The sequence below is a fragment of the Phascolarctos cinereus genome, unplaced genomic scaffold, assembly GCF_003287225.1.
Source record: "Phascolarctos cinereus isolate Bilbo 61053 unplaced genomic scaffold, phaCin_HiC Scaffold_726;HRSCAF=1367, whole genome shotgun sequence".
Taxonomy (NCBI): Eukaryota; Metazoa; Chordata; class Mammalia; order Diprotodontia; family Phascolarctidae; genus Phascolarctos; species Phascolarctos cinereus.
Genome location: NW_027556098.1, coordinates 362,517,433 through 362,536,181, shown reverse-complemented (window position 1 = coordinate 362,536,181; position 18,749 = coordinate 362,517,433). Strand labels below are relative to the sequence as shown.

The following is an 18,749-nucleotide window of genomic DNA, read 5'->3' as shown; positions in this document are numbered from 1 at the left end:
TCTAAGAGACTTTCTAAGGATCTGGAGAAGGGGGCTCTGAAGGGAGGGAGCTCTGGGAGAAGGGGAGGGCAGGGAGGGCAGAAAAGATTTCCAATCTCTCCTTCTCTTTTCTGTCACAGGGCCCAGGCTTTGCAGGACCTCAGGTGAGTCCTTGGGGGAGGGCAGGGAAGGGGAGGCTGAGGAAAGTGGATGGAGAAAGGGACCCCAGGAAAGACCAGAAGCCATTCACCCTCTCCCAGCCAAGCCTTACACAGCTGAAGAGCACACAGTCCACCGTCTCCCCCCCCACCCCAATCTTAAATCTTAATCCCTGCTAGAGCTGGCAGCAATGAATCACCAAAGCATTTATTAAGCACCTACCGTGTGCCAGGTGCTAAGGCAAGAGCCACAGATAAAAGGACAAAAGTAAAACAGTCTGCCTTCAAGGAGCTTACATTCTAATGGGACAGCCAATGTGTATACGTACACATCTATTCAGAATATATACAAAATCAATACCAAGTAATTTTGGGAAGGGAAGCCTTAGCTGCTTTTTTTTTTGGAGGGGGGAAGAATCAGGAAGACCTTCTGATATAGGTGGTGCTTAATCTGAGTTTGAGGGAAACCAGGTATCCCTACTGGTAGAGGTGAGGAGGGAATGAATTCCAGGCGTGGGGCACAGCCTTTCCAATGACTCGGAGTCAGGAGATGGAGTTTCCTCTTGTGTGCAGATCAGCAAGTGGGATAGTGTGCCTGGAGAAGAGAGGGACTGGAGAGGGGATGAACCCTTTGCTAGGGGCCTCTGTGATAAGGGAAACAGGATAAATCAGGAACATTTTGCTTTTACATCAGCTGATAGCTCTTTACCCACAGAACACTTCTCACTGATTTGCCCTGTTGACATCACTAGATTCCTAGAGGGAAGGCCTTCAAACTCCAAACATTTCATTGATCAGATATTAACTGAGCTCTCCCCTGGGCCTCACACTGTGCCAGGTGACACAGAGAGAGAAAACACCCCCTACCCCCAACAAGTGAACTTACCCACCTTCCCTTCCTTGGCTGTTCAAAGGCAAGCCTCACTCAGACAGGGAGGTAATGCTTTCCAGACCCAGCTCAGCCTGGGGTAGGGATGGGGGTGCAGCAAGGAGTTAAGCAGGGGTCAGGATCGGTGAGTGGGAGCTAATTCTGTCATTTGTCCTAGTCAAAAAGTCTAGAACTGGGGGCAGCTGGGTGGCACGGTGCATAGAGCGCTGACCCTGAAGTCAGGAGGACCTGAGTTCAAACCTGGCCTCAGACCAAACACTTGACACTTATTAGCTGTGTGACCCTGGGCAAGTCGCTTAACCCCAATTGCCTAAAAATAAAAAAAAAAAATTAAATTAAAAAAGTCTAGAATTGTAAACAACCCAAAAATTCATTTCCACTTGGATTGAACAACCACAAGAGGACTATGGGGGACAGTTAATTTACACGTTCAGACCGGTAAAGAGAGTTTAGATTCCCAGCCCCTGCTTCCATGGGACAGGTGGGCAGTACAATGGGTAGAGAGCTGGGCCTGGAGGCAGGAAGAACTGAGTTCAAATCCTACTTCAAGCACTTACTAGCTGTATGACTCTGGGCAAGTCACTTAACCTTTGTCTACCTTACTTTCCTCATCTGTAAAATGGGGATAATAACAGCATCTACCTCACAGAGTTGTGAGGATCAAATGAGATAATATTTGCAAAGCTTTTAGCATGTAGTAGGTGCTTAATAAATGTTTATTTCCTTCCTTCCATGAGCCCTAGGGATGACAGGATACGTCATAGGAAGTCTCAGAGAAGACATAGGCTCTTAGAACTAAAATGTGATCTCAGCTTTGCCACTGACCTGCTGTGTGACCTCTCTGGGGCTCAGTTTCCTTCTCTATAAAATGGGAGGTTTGGGATACTCAAGTCCTCTTAGAGCACTGATATTGTAAACTCTAAAATAATGGGGCCACCTCTATGATACTTCTTCCTCTTCTCTCCCCAAGGGACCTCCAGGACCAGTTGGACTTCCGGGAGAGATCGGGGTCCCTGGCCCCAAGGTAAGACACTGAGCTGCCCCCAGGGTCTTATGGCTCTTCCTGGTACAGTAGAGGGAGACCAGGATGGTGAAGAGCCTCCAGCCAGTTGAGGGAATCAAGAATATGTAGCCTGGAGGAGAGAAGACTGGGAGGAGGATGTGATACCTTTCTCCAAATATGTGAGGCATTACCACGTGAGAGAGTAGACGTGTTTGGTTTGGCCCCAGAGGGCAGACCTCGGAGCATGGGGAGAGGCTGGGTGTCAGGGAAACACCCCTGACGATGAGAGCTGCCCCCAAATGGAGTGGTCACCTCGGGAGGTGGGGAGCCCCCTTCATTAGCTGTGCCATCACTTGGAGATGCTAGCTAGAAGTGGCACTTCTGTTCAGGTAGGGGCTGCTTGGCCAGAGCCAATCATGAGATTCCTGTGATTCTGTAGCAGCCCGGTCTCCTTCTTGGGTAGGAGGCATTATTGTGGCCAGTCCCCTGCCTCCGACCCATAAAGTGCAATAGCCAGGATCCCTCCAAACAGGGCAGAGTCCACAGCCTCCATGGAGGGTCTCCCAGGGACAGCTGAGAAGTCCGTTCTTCAGTTAGACTGAAGTTCCTCTTCCTGAAGCCCCGGCTCTCTCTCGTCTGCTGCCGCATCTGTGCCCCTGCTCCAAGGTTGAGGCGGGGGCTTCCAGGGTGGCCCTGTTTGACTTAGCACTGGAATCTCTTTTCAGGGGGACCCCGGACCTGCGGGACCATCAGGACCTCCTGGGCCCCCAGGAAAACCCGTGAGTATCTCCTCTGCTTCCCTTGGGGAGGTGAGAGTGGGACAGAGAAACATGGGCCTGGAACACTGATTCTGTGGCAGCAGTCAGGCTTGACGATGTATTCTCATGCTCCATTGTAGGGGGAGGCTGGCTGTATCCCAATCCCATTGGCCCCCTTCCCCATCTTGCTTGTCCTAGACCGCTAGGTTAGGGGTCATTTTAGATGCATGACATCTTGGCTGTGAAATGGGGGTCCCCAGAACCAGGTCTGGGGACTACAGAGGCTTAGGTTTGGCTTTTTAGAACTTCAGAATGGTATGTGGGATTCACTCATCAGCCCCTTGCCCCAAGGAGGGTTGAGTCATTGTCCAGGAGCATTGTAAGAAAGCCCACTCACCGAGTGGGAGGTGAAGGCTGAGGAGGGGTCAGGATCAGACTGGGGAGGCCTGAAGAAGGCCAGAAGACTGGGGGGGGGGAGGGATTCTTGCCAACAGCTACATTTCCTGGGAGCAGGAGACAGATAACTTTAGTGTGTGAACCTTCGTGGTATGGTCTGAGCTCCCACAGTCTCTGCCCAAAGCCCCTCGCAGGCGACCAGCCATCTCTGAGAGATAAGGGGTACAGGGGACCCAGCCTGCCTCAAAACCTGGGAAGCTCTGTTCCTGACACTGTGGTCACCTGCCTTCCCAGACCTCACCTCAGATTCCCCTTTCAGGGCCGTCCCGGGACCATCCCGGGCCTTGAAGGCAGTGCTGACTTCCTGGTAAGTGCCGGATCCAGCTACCCAGGTCATTAAGGACCCTCTGCAGAATGGGTCTGTGTTAGAACAGTGGTAAAGGGGACAGGGGCCCTGGGAGGTCAGGAAACCAGTGATGAGGAGGTGGTGGCTGTGGCTGTGTCCAGGGAAAGGAAGGGAGAGACAGGCTAGCCTTGGGGCCAAGAATACCCCAAAAAGAGGAAATAAAAGTGAGGGGCTTTGGAAAAGCAGAATCACATACCATGCTTTTGACCCCACCCCCACCCCCACCCCACTCCCATCCCAACTAAGTGCAAAGCTGGGATTTGAATCTGGCCTTGAATAACTCTCCTCACTCCATGTTTATATTTCAGTGTCCAACCAACTGCCCAGCTGGTGTGAAGGGGCCACAGGGTCTGCAGGGGGTGAAGGTGAGTCCCGAAGGGGCTCAGCTGGGTTTGGGGACATGGGGCTCAGTGGTATTGGAGGAGATGGAAACTCAGTGATGTTTGGGGCCTGGGGATTGGGGGGTAGGGTACAGTGTTGGAAAATACAGCTCAAACTTCCTTCTCTCCCTTCAGGGACATCCAGGCCGTCGGGGACCTCTGGGGGAGCCAGGCAGACAAGGGAAACCAGTAAGTTTGGGAGAGTGCCTCTAGCCCTCAAGGTATCCTGTCCCCTGCCAGCGTCCTTTGTCGAGGGGCAGGGAGGAGATTGTGCAGAGGGGGCTGATGGAGAGTGTAAGGGGCCAAGGGCAGAGATGGGAGGCCACAGGGTGGGAGGAAGGGACCGGAGTGGGGAGGTGAGAGAAGTCTGAGGGGCATGGATGGGGGGAGGCTCCTCCGTTCCCTCCCCTGACTCCTGAGCTCCCTGAGGGGGGCCTCTGAGACCTGTGTCTCTTCCTCTTCTTTTCCTGGACTGATGGACTGCGGTCCTCAGTCTCTGACATCTACCTTCCACCCTCTAGGGTCCCAAAGGAGATGTGGGTGCTTCTGGTGAACAGGGAATTCCTGGTCCCCCGGTAAAGTATCCCTCCTACTCATCTCTTCCTTCTGCCAAGGGGCATTAGTGGGACCCTCCTGGCTGTTCCCATGTTTAGAGACCACAGAGTCAGTGCCCACCTGGGAGGAAAGGGCCTGGGCTGTCTCCCTGGACTGGATGTTCATATATTTGCTGCGTGACCTTGGGCAACTCGTTTAACAGCTCTTAGCCTCAGCTTCTGCTCCTATAAAGTAAGAGAGTTGAACTAGATTATCCCTAAGGTCCTTCCATCACTAAATCTCACTATCCCATGATTCTGGATGACGGCTTTTGGAGCTTTCACTGGGTCCTCGGTTCAGCACATCTGTGCCTACCTGCTGGGAATTTGACTCAAGGGAGCAGGGGATAGGGGATGTGCCCAGGGCAGGGGCTGGTCTTTCTTCTGGGGAATGAGACCAGGGAGATGGTGTGAGATGGAGTAGGGCAGCTTGGAGGAAGCAAAGACTACCCTCAGAAGGGGCTATGCTGAGCCCATCCCCTGTGTCCTTCTGTCTCGACAGGGCCCCCAGGGCATCAGGGGCTACCCAGGCGTGGCTGGATCCAAAGGAGAGATGGTGAGTCCTCAAAGAGCCTCCGACCATCTTTTGCTTCTTTTTGTATTCCCAGTACTTAGCACAGGGTAGGTACTTAATATTTATTGACCTAAATTGAGATCGTGATTATCCTTTGAGACCACAGGCCCCCAGGCCCAAGTCTGGCCTGGTCCAGTTCAGCTTGGAGGCTCCATGAGACTAGTCTAGAAAATGCCAGGCATCGGCATTATCGATAATGATAATGGTGATAACATCGCAGGAAACTAGCTGGGATTCTTTCTGTTTGTTGTGTTTTGGTCTGGATCCACCTGTGATTTCTTTGGGGTAAAGAGCTCCTGATGAGGAAACTCACTTTACCACAGCTGCTCATCAACTGTTCTGCAGCTCAAAGCCTTAGGGAACCAGGCATCGACAAGAACCAGAGACATGACCACATCAATACTATATCAAATATGGTTATTATGGGGCAGCTAGGTGGCATAATGGATAAAGTGCCAGGCCTGGAGTCAGGAACACCCGAGTTCAAACTTGGCCTCAGACACTTACTAGCTGTGTGACCCTGGGCAGGTCACTTCACCCTGTTTGCCTCAGTTTCCTCATCTATAAAATAAGCTGGAGAAGGAAATGGCGAAACACTCTCTGTCAAGAAAACCCCAAATGAGGTCACGAAGAGTTGGATATGACTGAAAATGACTGAACAACAAATAGTTATTATAATAATCAATAAGCATTTATTAAATTCTTAGCTATGCACTTGGCACACAGAAAGTGTTAAGAAACTCACCTCCAGCAAGTCCCTGTCAGGGATGGGGAACCTTTGGCCTTGAGGCCACATGGGGTCCTCTAGGTCCTCAAGTGCAGTCCTCCGACTGAATCCAAACTTGCTAGACCCTCCCTCAATCATAGACGGGTTGGGGCCTGAACACCTGCACGGGAGGGAAGCCTGGGAGTCCCCCACCCTGATGAAACTAGAGGTAACGGTCAGTAATGATAGTGACCATCTCCATAAAAACACTACTGCCAATCATGCCAGCGTCAGTAATGTTAGCAGTGGTGCTAAGAACATTCATAGTAAAAATAACATGCATAACTACTGTCATGCTGACCATATAATTGATAATGGAAAGAATGCAGGGTTGAAGTCAGAGGACCCAAGTTCAAATCCCAGCTCGGTCACTCATTCGAACTCAGGACTTTCACTCAGTGTGTCTAGCTAGGCCTTGGTCTCCTTGTCTGTAAAATGAGGGATTAGATAGATTAAATTACATCCAAGGTCCTTTCCAGCTGTAAATCTATACTTCTGTGTCTGTGATAACGATATCATTAACAAACAGTCTTTATGATAATAGCGATGACATCAATAATAACGGCGGTAATGCTTTCTTTCCCTCCCCTCTTCAGGGTCCCCAAGGCTACAAGGGCATGCTTGGGTCTGTCGGTGCTGCTGGGAAGCCTGTAAGTCCCCCCTACTCCCGCTCCTCGGCCTCTTGGCCTCTGACCCCAGCCCCTGGGGAATGTGCATCTGAGATCCAATCTTTCACTTCTATGCCTGGCTAGGAAAGGCTTTGTTGGGGGGGGTCCCCATTTCAGTGACCTGGTCTGGGCACCTTCCCATACTGTGAGGGGCTGGAGGCTGTGGGGGGCCCCAGCTCAGGGAGCGGAGGTGGGTGTACAGTTCAGCACTGCCCATTCTGGGCCTCTTCTCTGAAGGCTGAGTCCCCGGGGACCCCTTCCTGAAAATCTGTTTGCTCTTCTGTGCCTCCAGGGTGAGGAGGGCCCCCGGGGGCCACCAGGCAGAGCTGGGGAGAAGGGAGATGTGGTAAGTTAATGGTTTTGTGTGTGTCACCTGCTCTGGTGAGAGCCCAAATTGGGGGTGCTGGGGTGGGGAGGAGGCAGGAGGTCTGGGCCAGGCCCTCCTCCATTCCCATCCAGAAAGTGTATGTGTGCGTGTGTGCGTGCATGCGTGTGTGTGTGTGTGTGTGTGTGTGTGTGTGTGTTCATATATTTGTATGGTGAAGAATAAGAAGGAAGCGACTGTCACTATATGTGTTCGGCTGTCTATGCGCATGGGCATGTGACTGCGTGTTTGGGTCTGTGCACATGCATTACCTCTGGACACCTGTGTTCAATGTGGATGATGGAGTATACACATGCATTCTATGTGAAAAGAACACCAGCTCTAGAGCCTGACAACCTGAGTGTGGATTCTGCCCCTGGCAAGACCTGTGTGATCTAAACAAGTCACTTCACTTTGATGAACCCGTTTCCTCCTCTGTAAAATGAGGGCTGGGATGACATGGCCTCTGGGGTCTCTTTCAGCTGTAGATCTAGGCTCTCATGTGCAGGTGTGTTATGTATGGAAGGCTGTACACATGTGGATTACATGCGTATACATACACACCCACACCCACATGTTCTACATGGATCATGGCACACATATGTGATCATACATGTGTGTGTGCATATGTATACACTCATACACATACACATATGTTTCATATGGATCACCACCTGACCCTTAGGCAGCACCAAGCATGACCTGAGCTGGGCTAAGGAAGAACCAGACTCAGGCTGGAAGGAACCTCGAGAGCTCATAGGGTCTATTCCCCTGTGGTAGCTCTGCTTTTCTAGCCTCCACGCCTGGAGGGTGACAAATGGGGAGCCCCAGACCAGACGACTCCAGCGCCAACCTCCTGCCAGGGGCTCCTCATGCCCCCTGCTCCTTTCCCAGATGCCATCAAACCATAGCCGAGCTAACAGGATTAGAGACTTTAACAGTTCCTGGCCGGGTAGAGGTGGGGTGGAGGGCTGGGGCCGAGGGGAGGGGAAGTCACGGACACTTCCAAGCCCATCCGGAGCCTGGGTCTCTCCTCGGCCACAGCCTGATTCCTGGGGTGGGCCTGGCTCCCTCGGGCCATCCATCTTCCTAATGTGTCTAGGACCCCAAGCTGTGCTGTGGGAGGCATACACATGGCTGTCAGTGGCCCCCAGACCTCTGTCTTTGGCCATGGAGTCTCCAGAGTGTGTGTTGTGGGGAAAGGGAAGGGATAATGTGACAATACTTTCCTGCTTGGCTTCTGCAGGGCAGTCAAGGTGTTCGAGGCCCCCAGGGAAGTGGAGGACCCAAGGGAGAGAACGTAAGTACTTCAGTTGGGGGAGGTCCTGGCTTCCTGGGACCTGGGCTTAACTCTGGGCAGGGGGTGGGGGGGGATCAGATCCAAGTGAGCCCTCACTCATATCTGGGCAGGAACCTGGTCCAGGCTTAGCCAGATGGGGGGGGGGTGTCAGAAGACCTGCATTCTAGTCCTAACTCCTTCTGTGTGAGAACTGAACAAGCCCCTTCCCCACACTGTGCCTCAGTTTCCCCATCTGTAAAATGAGGGGGTTGGACCAACAGAAGGTCTCTTCCAGCCCTGATGCTCTAGGATGTGCATCATCGTAGGCTATGATTTCTTCTCCTTCCTCTGCAGGGCCTCCCCGGTATTGATGGCAAGGATGGGACTCCTGGAGTTCCTGGGGTGAAGGTAAGGGAGGTGTGGCACATGGCCTGGAGGGGGAAGTTCCCTTAGGCCTGGGCCAGTCCCCTGGGTAGGTGGAGCACGATCTTCCTGAGGCTGGTGTGAGGGGGGCCCAGGGCCACTCACATCAAGTAATCCCACGAGCCCCTTACTCCCCACCCTGGAGGGTCCCTAGGACTGGGGTCACAGGTAGAAGAGTAATATTTGTGGCTATTCCATCCCACAGGGGAGCGCTGGACAGCCCGGGCGGCCCGGAAACCCAGGTCACCAAGGACTGGCAGTGAGTATCAGAGTCAGGGCCCCATTCCAGCTCAAGCCTTACTTACTTTCTGAGCCTCAGTTTTTCCTGTGTAAAATGGGATGGTGGGATGGTTAACATGATCTCTTGCCCCCAAGGCCCCTCCAGGTTCTGTCATTCTGAGTTCTAAGCTCCTTCCCAGCCTTGACGTTCTCTGTTCAAAGGTCCCTCCCAACTCTGACATTCTTGGCTCTAAAACTTTCCAGCTCTAAATCACATGACCCAGACATCCTCACAGGATCACAGACAGTGTCTGAAGCACAGTGGGAAGAATTTGGGTTAGAGGATCTGGGTTCAAATCCTGGCCCTGCTACTTGTGTGGTGTTGGGCAGTCACTTAATTTCTCTGGCCTCAGTTTCCTCTTCTGTAAGAGGAGGAAATGGGACTAGATGACCTCCACCATCCTTTTGCAGTTCTAGCAAACTTACAGGGTACTGGAGCAAGGATCTCCTGACTTTTCTAATAAATCGAATTAGGAGTGACAGGTGGAAATACAGGGAAGCATATTCTGGCTCAGTATAAAGAAACACATCCCAGCCATTAGCTCGAGTGAGCTACCTTGGGAAACAGTGAGCTGTCTCCGGGAGTCTTCAGACAGAGGCTGGAGGAGCATTAGTTTGGGTCTCCTCCTATTCTGCACCTCCTACGTGCCAGGCACTGAGCAAAGCTCAGTGCTCTCCAGCTCTGAGGTTCTGAGATCCTGAGCTCTGGCTCCTATAACTCCCCTTCCTCAGGGTGACTCCTCCTGACCTTCCCAGTTCCCTCTCCCCTTCTCCCCCAGATCAGGTGGTTGGCTGACCATGAAACTGTTTTGTGGGGGTGAGATGGACCATGGAAGACTCTCCTCCAATGGGCTTGGTCATGAGATACTGGATTTAGGTTCATTCCCAGTCGTTATGGGGCTTCTGGATGGTGACCAAACCCCACCATCAGGGTCCTGGGCTAGCTAGGGAGAGTCTGTTCTGCTATTTCCTAGCTGCATGATGGTTAGGTGAGCCTCTTACCCTATCTGGGTAAATTTCTCTATTGGTAAGCCTCTTACTTACCCTACCTGGGTAAGTTTCTCCATCCTGGCCCTTGCATTTTGCATCTGCAAAATGAGAAAATTGGATGAGTTCAGAGGTTCTCAACCTGGGGTCCATGGAGTTTGGATAGATTTCAAAGGGTTAGTGGATTTGGATGTAGGAAAATTATATCTTGATTTCAGTATATTGTAATTTTATGCATTTAAAACTATTATTCTGAGAAGGGGCTCATAGGTTTCACTAGACTGCCAAAGGGGTCCACGGTATAAATAAGTTTAAGAGCCCCTGGACCAGGTGATATCCACTATTCACAGCCCTGGTAGCGTAGTGGCTAAAGTACCAGATTCAGAGTTAGAAAGACCTGAGCTCAAATCCTAACTTTAATACTCACTACTCGCAAGGTAAGTTACTTAAGTTCTCTGAGACTCAGTTTCCTCATCTGTAAAATGACGCAGTTTTGATGACCTCTCAGGTTCCTTCCAGCTCTCAAACTATGACCCTATGGTTCTGGCCTGTCTCCCCGGTTTCCTCTTTCTGATGGTTGCACCAAGGTTGTGTCTAGGCCTCTGGGGGACAGCTTGGAGCCTCCCTAGAAGCTATCAGTAGGACCATCACACCCTTTTCTCTCTACAGGGTTTGCCAGGCCAGCCAGGGACCAAAGGGGAACCAGGAGACAAGGTGAGGGGGTTTCCCACTGGGGACATTCTGGGCATGGAAGGGAAAGGTCTGGCGGATTGGGAGATTCCCAGGTGGAAGCCTGGCCTGTCCCACTTGCAAGAGGGGCTTTGTAGGTGAGGGGCCACTCCATGCTTCTCTGAGGGGATGCTGTGGGGTTAATGGAGGGGGGTTGTGCAGTGGCCAGTCGGGAGCTGAGCCCAGGGCTGAGCTGCCTCTGCTCGGTTTTTCTATAGGGTGAGCCTGGCCAGAGGGGCTTCCCAGGATTGTCTGGCCCCCCCGGGAAGCCGGTAAGTGAAGCTGCTCAGTGATTGTCCCCAAGAAAAGCAGATATTACACCTGAACAGAAGAGATCACACATCCCCAGCTTCTGCCTGCCCTTGTGATGCAAAGGGCTAGTGAACCCAGAGCGGGCAGGCTACACCAGGGCCAGGGGCTTAGGAAGTTTGCATTAAAGCCTGGTCTCTGGGTTCTAGATCAAATAAATCCCTCCTCTTCTAATTTCCTCTTCTATAAAAACAAGATTGGATTTGTTGATTTCTGGGTTCCTTTCTAACATTTTGTGCCAACATAAATGTACCAACATATAAACTAGTAGAGGATTGAATAAAAGCAGAAGACCACGATGGGGGAGTGTTAATGTCTGGGCTAAGCACAACTTGGGAGGGAAATCTGCCCTGAGAGCTCTGGGTCCAGGTAGGATGGGGTCAGAGCACACGTTGGCCCTTACCTAATTAATATAGGAGGGCTTTCTGGAGGAGGTGGATAGAATGTTGGACTTGGCTTTGAATCTTGCCTCAGATACTTACTAGCTGTGTATCCCTGGGCAAGTCACTTGATCTGCATGTACCTCACTTTCCTCATCTACAAAATGAGGGAATTGGACCCGATAGCCTGCACGGCCACTTCCAGCTCCAATGATTCTGTCATCAAGCAGAGCAGAGTATCCCAGTAGAGGGGCAGGGCTGCAGTCCCTATGGTACTAACTGCACCCCACCTCTGTCCCCCAGGGTGAACCTGGGCCTCAAGGAGAAATTGGCCCTCAGGGCATCCCAGGGCTGAAGGTAAGAAGGGAGTGGTTAAATTCCTCTTGCCAGGGTTCTGTAAGATCCCCAGTTTCCCCCCTGAGGGTTTGCTGTGTGTCTCTAGGGAGGTGGCTTTCTCTCTCTAGACCTCCCTGGAGGGAGGCTCCCTAGCAGACAGAGCCCTGGGAAAGGCCTTGGAGGATCTGGGTCCAAGTCCAGACTCATCTCCTTTGTCGCCATGTGGCTAAAGTACTTAACCTCTCTGGGTTTGTTTTCTCACCCATAAAATTGGGATAACACCATGTGTGCTGCTTCCCTCCCAGGATTGCTTTGGGGAGCAGGTGATATAGTGTACAAAAACGATTCAGTAAGCTTCAAAGCCCCATAGAAAAAAGAACTGAGAATAAAGAAGACCTGACCACAGGCAGGGTCCCTCAGCCCAGCCTAGCTGAGCCACATCTGCTCCTGGGGTTGGGGAGGGAAAGGTTGGGTGGCGCTGGATTTCTCTGGCTTCCCTAACGACCCTCTCTGTTTCATCATCTCAGGGTGACCAAGGCGAGAGAGGGCCCGTGGGGCAGCCAGGCCTACAAGGGAGAGTTGTAAGTGTGTAAACAAGGGAGGGCTATCGTCCACTCATGGTGCACAGCCCAGGGTGGAGGGAGCAGGAGGAAGGGGAGCGCACCTGGCCTTCGGGGTGTCTTCTAGAGTTCATTTCTAACCTCACCCCAGACTTTCTTACCATGGGCCTTCACGTCATCTCCAGAGCTGAGACTCCCCCATTCTCTTCACTGAGTTTTTTCTCTCTTCAGGGTGCCAAGGGGGAACAGGGGCCTCCAGGGATCCCGGGGCCCCAAGGTCTGCCAGGCGTCAAAGGAAACAAGGTAACTAATGGGTCCAAGAACATGGGAACACAATGGGAAGCCAGAGGCCAGGAGCACAGATTGGTGGGCAAGGAGTTTCAGGGCAGGGATGGAGTCAGGATCCCAGACAGGAGACAGAGAGCTAAGAAACCAGGCTGGGAAGAGAAGGAGGGACCCTGAGCTTCTCAGGAGGTTCTAGAGGCCTCCCAGGGATGTATGGTGGGGGAAGGTACCAAGCTGGGGAGGCTGGGGCGATTTCCAGGGCCCAGAGATCAAGGAGCACCCCCTTCCCCACTCTGCTTTTCCAACAGGGCTTCCCAGGGAAGATCGGTTCCAGAGGCAGTGGTGTAAGTACCTGCTCAGAAGGGGAGAGGCGGGGGTGACAGAAGGACAGTGCCAGTCTGTGCCTTTTCTCAGGGACTCCCTGGTCAGTGCTGGGCAGTAAGACCCCAGTTCTATTCCCCTTGCCCCAACTTCTCTTACCACCTGTTAGTGCCGCCCCTCCTGCACCCTGGCTGTCTTGGGTGCCTTGGGTACCCTATATGCCACCATGACAGCTGATAAGCAGCCTGGCACACCAGGAAAATCCCTTCCTGGCCTGAGTTTCATATTCTACTTCTAATTTATTCACTATTTGACTCTGAACCATTTACTTATGGAGATACTTGTACTGCTCACCTCATGTGGTTCATGAAGAAAATGCTTTGTCAACCATAAAGACGAAGAGACATTGGAGCTAGCTTAATAGCCCTTAGCATGGGACCCAGAGAGAACTTGATTCCTCTAGAAGGGTGGTTTTCTCCCAGTTCCTTTCACTGCAATATCTCCAACTGCCACCAGGAGGAGCAAAGTAAGTACCTTAGTGCATGCAGCCCCAAGGTAGGCCCCTGGTTCACCTCCACTTTCAGATAGGGCTCTCCCAAGGACGGGGAAAATGAGGGAAGGAGGGACTCCAGGGAGAACGGTGCCATTAGGAGAGGTGGGAGTAGGGTTGAGCTTGGCACCAATTCCCTCTACTGCCCTGTCTGCCACCTAATTGGGTCTTTCCTCTACAGGGTGATCCAGGTGTGGAAGGTCTCCCTGGGGAGAAAGGAGAGAAGGTGAGCAGGTCCAAGGACATGGCTGGTCCCTGAGAGATCCCCAAGGGCAAGTGGAGACCCAGGTCTCAGCCCTGGGATCAGAAATGTCAAAAGCTGTGGCCTAATTCTGAAGAGGGAGTTTGACGGGGCAGGGGAAGTGGTTCCAGGAGTGGGTCCTCATGGCTCCCATGGAAAAAGTGACTTTTTTGTTTCCCTCTAGGGAGAGTCCGGAGAACCAGGCCCCAAGGGGCAGGTGGGTGACCATCAGACCATCTCTCTGCACATCCTTCTAGCTCCTCTTCCTCCCTCTCTGTCTCTTCTTTTTTATTTTCTCCTCTCATTTCTTTCCTCTTCTGCTCACTATCCTTTGGCTGCCTAAAGAGATATGCTGGAAGCAGCTCAAAATGGTTTACTAGAACCAGCTGTTAAATGTTCAGTGTGAGCAGTTATGCATCAGAAATTGGCAAACAGGGGCAGCTAGGTGGCACAGTGGATAGAGCACCAGCCCTGGATTCAGGAGGACCTAAGTTCAACTCTGGCCTCAGACATGTAACACTTACTAGCTGTGTGACCCTGGGCAAGTCACTTAATGACATTGCCTAACACCCCTCCCCCCCCAAAAAAAAGAAATTGGCAAACACTACAAATCTGGGCTCAATTCATTGTGTTGTTGATTATCTAGACTTAAGAAAATGATGGAGAAAATGTTAGTAATGCAAATTAAACTTCAAAGTGTGTTGTGTGTCAATGTTTTTTTTCAGGAAGCTGGCTGTTAAACATTTACTAGCACATTCTTGCTTCACGTTCCTTCTCTGCCTATCTCCCCCTACCATTATAGAATTTAGAACTAGAAGAGCCATTGGAGAACATCTAGTCAAACACCATAACTTTGCAGATAAGAAAACTAAGGTTTAGAGAGGTAAGTGACCTGCCCAAGGTCACACGTAGAATAAGGATAACCTTGAGCAATCGCTTCACCTCTGGGCCTCAATTTCCTTATTTTCTCATCCCCTCCATTTCCCTCTTTCTGTCCCTTCTCTCTCCCTTGGTTCCCCCAGGCTCTGGGATGGGAATGACAGCAGAGGGATGCATTAATGTCCACTCTGACTTTATTGTTCTTCCCACGGTCCTGTCCGTGGTCCCCGCCCTCTTCTCTCCATTACAGCAAGGCATCCGTGGGGAGACAGGCTTTCCAGGTCCCACAGGGGATGCTGGAGCCCCTGGAGTGCAGGGTTACCCAGGACCCCCCGGGCCTCGGGGGATCACTGGAGAAAGGGGCATCCCGGGGCTGCCTGGAAGACAGGTGTGGCGGTGAGTTCCTCCCTCATCCTTGGGCTGCAGGTAGAGGAGAAACAGGCCAAAGCCAATATTTCTTCTCTAAGACCTCAGGAGGCCAGGCAGAACTTGTCTCTGAGGTGCTTGGAGATCACTGAAGAGGCTGGGTTAGATCCTGAAAGCCCATCTTGGGGGAGATATTGCATCCCAGGCAATCTCCACTTTTGCAGTGTCTGTACCAGGGAATGGGTTTGAGTCACATCATGAGGAACTGAAGTTAGCTGGTCAATACACATTTATTAAACAGCCACTGTGTGCCAGGCACTGTGCTAAGCGCTAGTGATACAAATATGAAAAAGAAGGCTGTCCCTGCTATCAGGAAACACAATCCAATGGGGATCAGGGAAGCAGGAGGGACGGGATGTTCCCTTGGAGTGCGGGCTTCCCGTGACCTCCGGTAGCGCAGGCTCTAAGGATTGCCTGGATTTTTGAGGCTGGGTTTCGGGAGGACCTCAGAACCAGGGAGCATCTCATTCCCACTTATTTGTTCTTGGCTTCCAGGGCCGGGATGCCAGTGACCAACACATCGTAGATGTGGTACTGAAGATGCTGCAAGGTGAGTGAGAGGGAAAAGGGGTGGAGCAAGCATTTATAAAGCACCCACTACATGCCTGGCAGTGTGCTAGGCACTTTACAAATAGTTTCTTATTTGATCCTGGGATGACTGAGTGGGATCTGGGGGCCCTTAAGAAAAAGAGGCATCCCTATCATCTTCCCCCATGATGGTCTATAGGACCCCTTTCTGAAGGATCTGATGGGGTGCCTTTGGGCAAAGGCCTTGTTAGGCAGTCTCTGCCCCTCTCTTGGCCTCAGTTTTTTTCCCTGTCTAATGGGGGCAATGATCTGGGAGTATCATCCATACCAAGTCAAATCAGGCAGCAGCTTCCCCACCCTCCTCCTTACTTTCCAGAACAACTGGCCGAGGTGGCAGTGAGTGCCAAGCGAGAGGCCCTGGGTGGCATAGGAGGAATGGGTCCCCCAGGCCCCCCAGGCCCTCCTGGGTACCCGGGCAAGCAAGGTCCACACGGACACCCAGGCCCCCGAGGCATCCCTGGTATCATTGGAGCTGTGGGACAGATCGGCAACACAGGACCTAAGGGTAAGGAAAAGGGCCCTGCAAGGAGCCTGGGAGCTTGGACTGGTTTCCAAGGCGCCCGGGGAGGGCCACGTGTGTTGGACTCAGAGGCAATCAGTCGACAACCTGCTTTGTGCCCAGCACTGTGCTAACGGAGGGAATTGGAGGACCTGCATTGTTCTAGTCTTGGCTCTACCATATGGCCTTTTAGGGCCTCAATTTCCTCATCTGAAAAACAAGGATAACAACCCTTACTCTCCCTATCTCACAGGGATGTTGTGGAGGAAGCATTTTGTAAGCCTTAGAGTAAAATTCAAGTAGTCTTTCCTGATTTCCCCAGGTATTAATGCCTCCCCACCAAAATCTCGTGTATTCATTTGTATATATCCTGTATTTACTCTCTGTAAGCATATTGCATCCTCCTGTAGAATATAAGCTCCTTGAGGGCAGGAATTGGCTCACTTTTGTGCCCGTATTCCCTATCACCCAGCCCAGTGCCCCCTGACACACACATGCACATGCACGTGCACACACACACTCATGTGCATATAGTAGGGGCTTCATAAATGCTTACTAAAAAGAACAGTGACAATAAGACTATTAAGGATAACAGTAGAGCAACTTGTCCTAGGGCCATCTTGGCCTGCACGCCATAAAAAAGGGAACGATAACAACAAACGACGCGAGCTGGATGGAGGGCTCCTGCTATGCTTTGGGGCGCCTGTCTGTAGGCGCCCACATCCCCTCCTCCCCCCCTTCCCCAGCTGCCTGCTCTCCTTCCTAGCTTTCCTCCAAGGCTCATCTGGGGCTTCTTGCCTGGAGGGGAGAGACATCATCCCATGAGGAAACAGGGCCCTGGGTTCTGAACCTCTCCTCTGGCCCTGGCCTTGCTCCTTGCTGGCTCCTCCCTGCTGGTCATGAGCAGAGGGAGCCCAGCTCTGCGAGCCTCCTCTTCTCTTGGCAGGGAAACGCGGAGAGAAGGGAGAACGAGGGGACGAGGGTCGTGGGCACCCTGGGCAGCCAGGGCCTCCAGGAATCCCGGGTGAGTGAACAGCGTGGGCCAGCTTCCAGCTTCACCCCGCTCCCCATTCCTTTCCTTCCCCCCACCCCCGAGGCAAAGGCCTGGCCACTCTGGGGTAGCGTGGGATCAGGTGGGAATGGAGGAGACCCGTGCAGACAGGCAGTTGGGGAGGAGGCCTAAGGGGCAGGGGAGCTGGTTTTTTCTTTCATGACCACCTCTGCCTCAGCCCAGGAGTGAGGAGTCACTTGGAAAATTTCAGGAGACTCCTGCTGAATCCTGGAGAAGTTTCCAGCCAAGCAGGTTACCTGGGCAGGGTCCTGTTCTTGTGTGGTGTCCACAGCCTCAGTTTTCCCCCTCTGAGCAATGGGATGTCTTAAAAGTGGTTGGAAATCTGGGGACAAAGGATAGAAGATTGAATTGGGGTTTGATGGGATGCTAATGTTCTCTTTCCTCCCCCAAACTCAGGACTTCCTGGCCGGCCAGGCCAGGCCATCAATGGCAAAGACGGAGACCGTGGATCACCAGGTGCCCCAGGAGAGGCAGGCCGACCAGGCCTGCCTGGTCCCGTGGGGCTCCCAGGTTACTGTGACCCTGCAGCTTGCCTTGGGGCCTCAGCCTATGCTTCCGCCCGCCTCACAGAACCCGGAACCATCAAGGGGCCCTGAGCCAGGACACAGCGACAGGGGGTGGGCCCTGCCTCCCTTACCCAGTGGTCACCCCACCCCCTTTGATGGATATCCAGTTCCCTGGCCCAGAGGACACTGATTCAAGCTGAGGACCCAGGGGTTCAGCAGGCTGGTAGTCTACATCAAGCATCTTGGGAAATTCCAAATGAAGGAGCCATGAAGGGGAAGAAGAATCAGGTAGACCCCAGAGAGGTCCGAAGGCCTCTTTCTTACCTTGGATCTCAGACTTTTCCCCCTGTGCTCCCACATCCAGATAAACCTCTCCTTCACCCTCTCTTCTTCTCCTCTCCACTCTCCATCCTCCGGACACATCAGATGGAGAGAGGGAGGTTCCTAGCCTCAGTCTCTTTTACAGGATAGACTGGTCACCCTGCTCTTCCTCACTGACATTCTGGGGTAGAAGTGTCCACTCAGGCCAGCAGTTCAGGCTTCTCCCCCTCAGCTCTGTGTGAATATTTAAATGTACCTCCTCCTTCCCCATCCAGAGCTGGGAATACCCGGGCCGGAGCTGTCCAGAACCAGGGATCCCCTTCCCAGATGGGCATGAGACAGCAGAGGGCTGGAGCTCTTGGGCCAAGGGCAGCGGAGACATAGTCTGTAACTGAGGGGTGGGGAGGAGGGTGGTGCCACGGCTGGGAAGAGAGTCCTCAAGCCACTGGAAAACCGAAGGGAGTGCAGTCATCTTCAGACACATACCTGTGCATATCTGTCATACCATAGAATAAACTCCCCAACCTGCCCACCAAGCTGGAGCCCAACTGAGGTCTCAAATCCTGTTCAACAGTAATGGCCGTGTGATCATGACTCTGTGTGTGTGTGTGTGTGTGTGTGTGTGTGTGTGTGTGTGTGTGCTAATAATGTGGGCTTAGGTGCATGACAGAGGGAGAAACAGAACACTATAGAGGTCAGGGGGCAAGGTCATTACTGACCAATGGGTCAGTCCATCAATAAGCATATATTAAGCACCTACTATACACCAGGCACTGTGTTAAATGCTGGGGACAGAAAAAAAAATATTCACCAACCTTGAGGAGCTCACAATTTAATGGGGGAAA

At 52.3% G+C, this 18,749-nt stretch overlaps 1 protein-coding gene across 1 annotated transcript in view; it reads left to right on the top strand.

The window, feature by feature from the left end:
• The window catches only part of COL9A2 (collagen type IX alpha 2 chain), a 28,026-nt gene extending 9,545 nt beyond the window's left edge, over positions 1-18,481 (top strand). Inside the window, exons 7-32 of the mRNA XM_020983566.2 lie at positions 120-143; positions 1,997-2,050; positions 2,755-2,808; positions 3,503-3,550; positions 3,898-3,954; positions 4,105-4,158; positions 4,491-4,544; positions 5,065-5,118; positions 6,499-6,552; positions 6,863-6,916; positions 8,181-8,234; positions 8,568-8,621; positions 8,842-8,895; positions 10,572-10,616; positions 10,850-10,903; positions 11,624-11,677; positions 12,184-12,237; positions 12,448-12,519; positions 12,810-12,845; positions 13,554-13,598; positions 13,798-13,830; positions 14,743-14,880; positions 15,375-15,468; positions 15,823-16,011; positions 16,952-17,029; positions 17,474-18,481. Coding sequence (XP_020839225.1) covers positions 120-143; positions 1,997-2,050; positions 2,755-2,808; positions 3,503-3,550; positions 3,898-3,954; positions 4,105-4,158; positions 4,491-4,544; positions 5,065-5,118; positions 6,499-6,552; positions 6,863-6,916; positions 8,181-8,234; positions 8,568-8,621; positions 8,842-8,895; positions 10,572-10,616; positions 10,850-10,903; positions 11,624-11,677; positions 12,184-12,237; positions 12,448-12,519; positions 12,810-12,845; positions 13,554-13,598; positions 13,798-13,830; positions 14,743-14,880; positions 15,375-15,468; positions 15,823-16,011; positions 16,952-17,029; positions 17,474-17,673 — 1,761 coding nt within the window. The 3' untranslated portion in view covers positions 17,674-18,481. The remainder of the gene's footprint in view (positions 1-119; positions 144-1,996; positions 2,051-2,754; positions 2,809-3,502; positions 3,551-3,897; positions 3,955-4,104; positions 4,159-4,490; positions 4,545-5,064; positions 5,119-6,498; positions 6,553-6,862; positions 6,917-8,180; positions 8,235-8,567; positions 8,622-8,841; positions 8,896-10,571; positions 10,617-10,849; positions 10,904-11,623; positions 11,678-12,183; positions 12,238-12,447; positions 12,520-12,809; positions 12,846-13,553; positions 13,599-13,797; positions 13,831-14,742; positions 14,881-15,374; positions 15,469-15,822; positions 16,012-16,951; positions 17,030-17,473) is intronic.
• The last annotated feature ends 268 nt before the right edge of the window (positions 18,482-18,749 follow it).